Source organism: Castanea sativa, chromosome 2, assembly GCF_040712315.1.
Source record: "Castanea sativa cultivar Marrone di Chiusa Pesio chromosome 2, ASM4071231v1".
Taxonomy (NCBI): Eukaryota; Viridiplantae; Streptophyta; class Magnoliopsida; order Fagales; family Fagaceae; genus Castanea; species Castanea sativa.
Window position 1 is genome coordinate 12,882,654 of NC_134014.1, and position 6,513 is coordinate 12,889,166.

General features: G+C 41.6%; 1 protein-coding gene across 1 annotated transcript; it reads left to right on the forward strand.

Annotated features, from left to right (window-relative positions):
- The first annotated feature begins 907 nt into the window (after window positions 1–907).
- LOC142624900 (uncharacterized) lies at window positions 908–1,375 on the forward strand. Its single transcript, XM_075798630.1, has one exon. The coding sequence runs from the start codon at window positions 908–910 to the stop codon at window positions 1,373–1,375; it is 468 nt and encodes a 155-aa protein (XP_075654745.1).
- The last annotated feature ends 5,138 nt before the right edge of the window (window positions 1,376–6,513 follow it).

A 6,513-nucleotide genomic window follows, 5' to 3' on the forward strand; every position in this document is an offset into this window, starting at 1 on the left:
GAACGAGCCATACTTCAAATGGCCAAACAAGATGGTAAAGGACCCCATGAGGCATAATCAAAATCTTCATTGCAAGTATCATCAAGAAAGGGGTCATACCACCGAGGATTGTAGGACTTTGTGGAATTACTTGGAGTAATTAGTCAGGGATGGAAGATTAAAACAATTTTTGTATCGGCCCAATGGGCAAGTAGACCACTTAGGATCAGTAACTCAGGGAAACACTTCTTCAAGACCTCCTTTGGGCACAATTAATGTCATCTTTGCTGCTCCTAGGAGGATTGGTTCTCGTCCTTCTAGAGTGATGTCTGTAGCATGAACACTCGCCGAGGACTCTAATTCTGAGCCGAAGAGGGCTAGGGTAAATATCCGACTAGCGTTGAGTTTTTCAAAAAAAGACAAGATTGGGACTACGCAACCACACGATGATGCTTTGGTAGTCATGCTCAGGATAGGAGGGTATGATGTAAAGAAGGTGATGGTAGACCAGGGTAGTGATGTAAAGATTATGTACCCTGACTTATACAAAGGGCTAGACTTAAAACTTAAGGACTTGACAGCCTATGATTCACCATTGATAAGCTTTGATGGGAAAGTTGACATTCCAAAGGGCCAGATTAGATTACCTGTGCAAGCAGGTTTAGAGGTAGTAGAGGTGGATTTCATTGCAGTGGATGCTTACTCTCCCTACACAGCTATTGTAGTAAGACCTTGGCTTCATGCCCTAGGAGTTGTTTCTTCAACTCTACATTTGAAGGTGAAATTTTCGTCTGGAGACTAGATTGAAGAGCTGGTTGGGAGCCAATCCATGGCTAGGTAATGTATGGCGGCTGCAATTATGCACTAGCCTGAGGTTGAATCCTCGACCTTTGTTGAGGGGGGCTCATAGCAATCAAGGACCCCGGTCATGCCCGTGGAGGCAGCGTTAGAAGACCCTGCATGTGAGAAACTGGAGGAAATTGTTATAGATGATGACCCGGAGAAATTTTTTCAGGTCGGAGCTCAGTTGCCTTCCCAAGAGAAGAAGGAGATGGTTATATTTTTGAAGAGGAACATCGATGTATTCTCATGGAATGCTTATGAAGCCCCCAAGGTAGACCTAAATTTCATTTGCCATCACCTAAATGTCAACCCAGAAGTCTCCCCAAAGAAGCTACCACATCGGCGTTCATATAAGGAGCATTTTGATGTTGTTAAGGTGGAAGTAAACAAGCTCAAGCAGGCAGGGGCTATCAAAGAAGTGTTCTACCCGAAGTGGTTAGCCAATACAGTAGTGGTAAAGAAGAAGAATGGGAAGTGGCATATATTTGTCGACTTCACAGCTTTGAATAAAGCTTGTTCCAAGGATCCTTTCCCCATGTCTCGGATAGACTAGTTGGTCAATACTATTGTGGGTCATCCTCGGATGAGTTTTCTGGACGCTTTTCAAGAATATCATCAGATACCTTTGGCTTTAGCTGACCAAGAAAAGACAGCTTTTGTTACTCCTATAGGGAATTATCACTACAAGGTAATGCCTTTTGATTTAAAGAACGCAGGGGTTACTTATCAAAGGATGATGACTAGGATGTTTGAGCCATAACTAGGTAAAACTATTAAGGTTTACATAGATAACATGGTAGTGAAGAGTAAGGTGGCGTCCGGGCATGTGGGAGACCTAGGGAACACCTTTCAAATACTAAGGAAACACAAATTGCACCTCAATGCTTCTAAATGTTCCTTTGGTATGGGATCAGGTAAATTTCTGGGTTATATGGTCACTCATCGAGGAATTGAAGTTAACTCTGAACAAGTTAGATAAATTAACAGCTTGCAGTCACCTTAGAATCCCAAAGAAGTTCAGAAGTTAATAGGGTTGACTATTACCTTAAACCGGTTTATCTCTCAGTTCGCGGATAGATGTAGGCCTTTTTTCCAATTATTGAATAAGTGGAAGGGATTTGAATGAACTGAGGAATGCGCTTTAGCCTTTCAGCAGCTCAAGGAATATCTTTCTTGGCCGCTTGTTATATCTAGACCCGAAGTGGATGAAGTTCTATTTACCTACATTGTTGTGGCTCGTCATGCCATTAGTTTGGTGCTGATACGGGTTGATGGCGGTGTACATAGGCCAGTTTATTATGTGAGCAAGTCACTACATGAGGCTAAGGTTCATTATTTACTGCTGGAAAAAGCTATTTTAGCAGTGGTGCATGCTACGCGTAAGCTTCTCCATTACTTCCAATCCAATACAGTTGTTGTTTTGACTCAACTTCCACTTAAATCAATACTTCGAAACGCTGACTACATGGGAAGGATTGCCAAGTGGGGTACCATCCTAGGAGCTTTTGATATCAAGTATATGTCTCGCACCTCTGTAAAAGGCCAAGTCCTTACCGTTGTGGCTGAGTTCGCTGAGCCCTCACTAGAAAAGAATGTCAAGAGGCTGGACATGAATGAAAAATCAGTTGGCATGATTTCCCTCAAGGAACCTTTGTTATGGAAGGTGTATGTTGACGGAGCAGCAAATCAAAGAGGATTTGGAGTGAGGCTAGTTTTGGTATCTCCTGAGGAAATTACTATTGAAAAATCCCTAAGATTGGGATCCTCGGCCACCAATAATGAAGTTGAGTATAAAACTCTACTAGTAGGAATGTCTATGGTTCTAAAGATGAGGAGAAAAACAGTGCAGATGTTCTCAGACTCACGATTAGTTGTGGGCTAGGTGGAAGGAGAGTTGAAGGCTAGGGATCCAAGAATGCAAGAGTATTTGAACTAGGTAAGACATTTACAGTCAAAGTTTGAATCTTTTGCTTTAGTACAGATCCCCAAGAATAGGAATACCCATGCAGATTCCCTGGCCACCCTCGCGACATCCTCAACGCAAGGCCTACCTCAGGTTATCCTTATTGAAGATCTGTGCAAACCTACGGAAATGAACGGTGACATTATCTGAATTCATTAGATCACGATGGGACCTAGTTGGATGGACCCATAGTGCTATTCCTTAAGGAATATATCTTGCTCGAAGAGAAGTCCGAGGCAGATAAAGTGCGTAGAAAGGCTCCTCGGTTCTGGCTATCCGAGAACCAAAAGTTGTACAAACGCTCTTTTTCTGGACCGTATCTATTGTGTATACACCTTGAAGCAACAGAACTACTTCTGGAAGAGTTGCATGAAGGGATTTGTAGAAGTCATAAGGAAGGAAGGTCTTTATCTTATAGCATTCTTACACAAGGGTATTAGTGGCCAAATATGCAGAGGGAAGCACAAGAGTATGCGAAGAAGTATGACTAATGTCAGAGGTTTGCTCCCAACATTCATCAACTAAGGGGCATCCTTAATCCTCTATCCAGCCATTGGTCTTTTGCTTAATGGGGCTTGGATATTGTAGAACCCTTCCCTAAGGCAGCAGGGAATAGGAGATAGCTGCTCGTCGGCACAGATTATTTTACTAAATGGGTTAAAGTTGAGCCACTATCAAATATCAGGGTTTTGGATGCAAACAGATTTGTTTGGAAAAACATTGTCACCAGATTTGGAATTCCTCCCACCCTTATTTTAGATAACGGCCTTTAGTTTGATAGTAAGGTCTTCAGAAGATATTGTTGTGATCTAAGCATTACAAACAGATATTCCACCCTGGCCTACCCACAGGGGAATGGACAGGCCAAGACTTTCAGTAAAGTAATAGTGAATGGACTCAAGAAGAGGTTGGATGACGCTAAGGGAAAATGGGTGGAAGAATTGCCACACGTCCTTTGGACGTATCGAACTACCCCCCGAAGATCAACAGGGGAGACACCCTTTTCAATGACCTATGGGGCCGAGGCTGTAATTCCTCTTGAAACCAATTTCCCAACACTAAGGACGAGCTTTTTCACTCCAGACAATAACGATGAGTTATTAGGAAGAAGCTTGGATTTGGTCGAAGAATGAAGAGAGAACGCCACGGTTCAATTAGCCTATTATTAATATAAGCTCAAACAAGGCTATGATTCAAACGTGAAGCTAAGGCCATTAGTGCCAGGGGATTTGGATTTAAGGAAAGTTCTGGATACTGCAAAAAACCCAGCGTAGGGAAAATTAGGGCCCAACTTGGAAGGGTCATATTGTATAACCTCAGTGGCTGGGATAGGAGCTTATTATCTTAAAGATTTAGATGAAAATGTTGTACCACATCCTTGAATGTAAATAACTTGCGAATGTATTATTATTAATGAAAGTTCTTTATGTTATATATCGTTTATTACTTTATACTGTGCATTTTTCATTATGGTTAATTATCAAACAAAACCTTGGTCATGCCTGGCTCCTTAGACCACATACCTTGGGTAAATTGATATTTATAGTTATTTTACTAAGTGTTAAATAGAACCTTAGTTATGTTTGGTTCCTCGGACCATCTACTTTAGTTAAATTAACACTTCAAGTTATTTTTCTAAGTATCAAACATAACCTTGGTCATGCCTGGCTCCTCGGACCACATACCTTGGATAAATTGATATTTCAAGTCATCTTTCTAAGTATTAAACAGAACCTTGGTCAACCTTGGTCATACTTGGCTCCTCGGACCACATACCTTGGGTAAATTGATATTTTCAGTTATTTTACTAAGTGTTAAACAGAACCTTAGTTATGTTTGACTCCTCGAATCATCTACTTTGGGTATATTAATACTTCAAGTCATTCTTCCAAGTATCAAATAGAGCATTGGTCATGCCTAGATCCTCGGATCACATACCTCGAAGACCCCCAAAACAATGATTTGAACAAGTGAAAGTTCATAAGCATCACTTGAAGTATTTGTAAGTATATTAAACATATTTGTTGTTTGGTCTATATCTGATTACTTCCTTAAGATCATTAAGTTATATGGGGAATGATGTGAATGATTGTTCTGTTGTGATGTATAGATTTTGCAGTTACAAGGGTGTTTTGCTAATTTTGTTGACTTATTAATTTTTGATTCTGTTGATTAGTTAGAAAGGTATTACCACTTATACATATAACAAAGTGGGGCATATCTCATTGTCCTGTTGATTAAGTGCTAAGTAAAATAGAAATTATACAAGGAAAATATACAAGCCTAACAATCATGAATAAAGGAATCATAACTTTCATTGATTTAAGCCTCGAGAAGAGGCATGCTTACAAAAGCTCAAGTTACATTATAGTTATAAAAAAAAAAGTCTAAGAAATAAAAAAAGTAAACAAGGACAAGTTAGGGATTCATCTTTAGCACAAGTTTGTCTTTGGAAGTCTTTGAAGGCTGGTTGAGAGCAGTGTCAGTAGAAGCAAGCCCCTTACCCTTAGAGTCCTCCTTAAGGGGGATGAGGAGGGTCGCCAGCACAATTTCCATCGGCTAGGTAGATTCCTTCTCCTTTACAAGCTCCTTGGGGGCATTAGGGACTTGGGCAAGATCATGAGCTACTTCTTGGGTGGTTTTTGTTGGTTTTCTAGTAGCCTCAGACTGCTTAGTCTCCTCAAACAGATGACCAGAGGAAGGAAGGACTTTGACGGGACTGTCCTCTCCAGCATCTTCTCCTTGGGAGGTGGCATCAACCTTGGAGACAAATGGACTAGGTGCTTGAATGGATGGAGGATAATAGACATTTTCTGTCTTCTAGAGGGCAGAAGAGGCATCAATCCCAGCCTAGGTAAGTGCCTCATTCCGCACTTGGAGGCAATAATGTCTACATACCTTTGAGACCTCCAACCTAAGGTTTTCCTCGGTCTCAGCCACCCCAGCGTCGTATCCGTCCTGCTCAACTTGATCCTTTGCCTTCTCGGCTTCCTCCTTAGCTTTTTCTACTTCTTCTTTGGCTTTATTTGCCTCTTCCCTAGCCTTCTCAGACTCCCTTAGACTCTTGTTGAGGGCCTCTATTTGCTTTTTCGCCGCCACATAATCTTCATTGGCTTGGCAAAGTTGCAGGCATTGAGTCTCGGCCTACCTCTCAGCTACTTTAAGAGCTGCCTCGATGCCCTTTCTATCTTTCTTCCAAGTTTAAATTGGCAGTTACCTCTTACAACTTTTTCTCTACCACCTCGAAGGTCTTCTGGGCAGTAACTCGCCTGGCCTCCTCGTCCTTCATTGCTCTATGCGAGTTGATGATTATCTCCTCAGCCCTATGAGCAGCTTGGACAGCCTATTCCCAGAAGTAAAGAGGAACAAAGAGGCATAGTCAGTTCAAAAAAATTAAGTATAAACAAAATAAAAATAATAAAAGAAATGAGTGAAAATTGGAGAAGAGTCGGATGGTAATCTTACTAGAGCGAGCTCCTTCTTCAATGTCATGAAGACCTCGTGCTTCCTTATCTGCCTCAACTCGGCCATATCCTCAGGCAGTAAAATAGCTTGCTCTAACGCGTCAGCCACGCAAGCAATTGTTCCTAGGTCAGAATTTCTAATTGAGGCATCAATAATGACAGCGTGATCGTTTAGGATCATGGATAGGGCCCAAACTGGAGCAGATGCAGGGACTTAAACCTCGGCCCTCTTCTTCAAGGCCATCTGAGATGTCTGGGCCTGCT

Coding starts and splice junctions, on each gene's coding strand:
- LOC142624900 (XM_075798630.1), top strand. CDS start 908: ATGCCCGTGGAGGCAGCGTTAGAAGACCCTGCATGTGAGAAACTGGAG.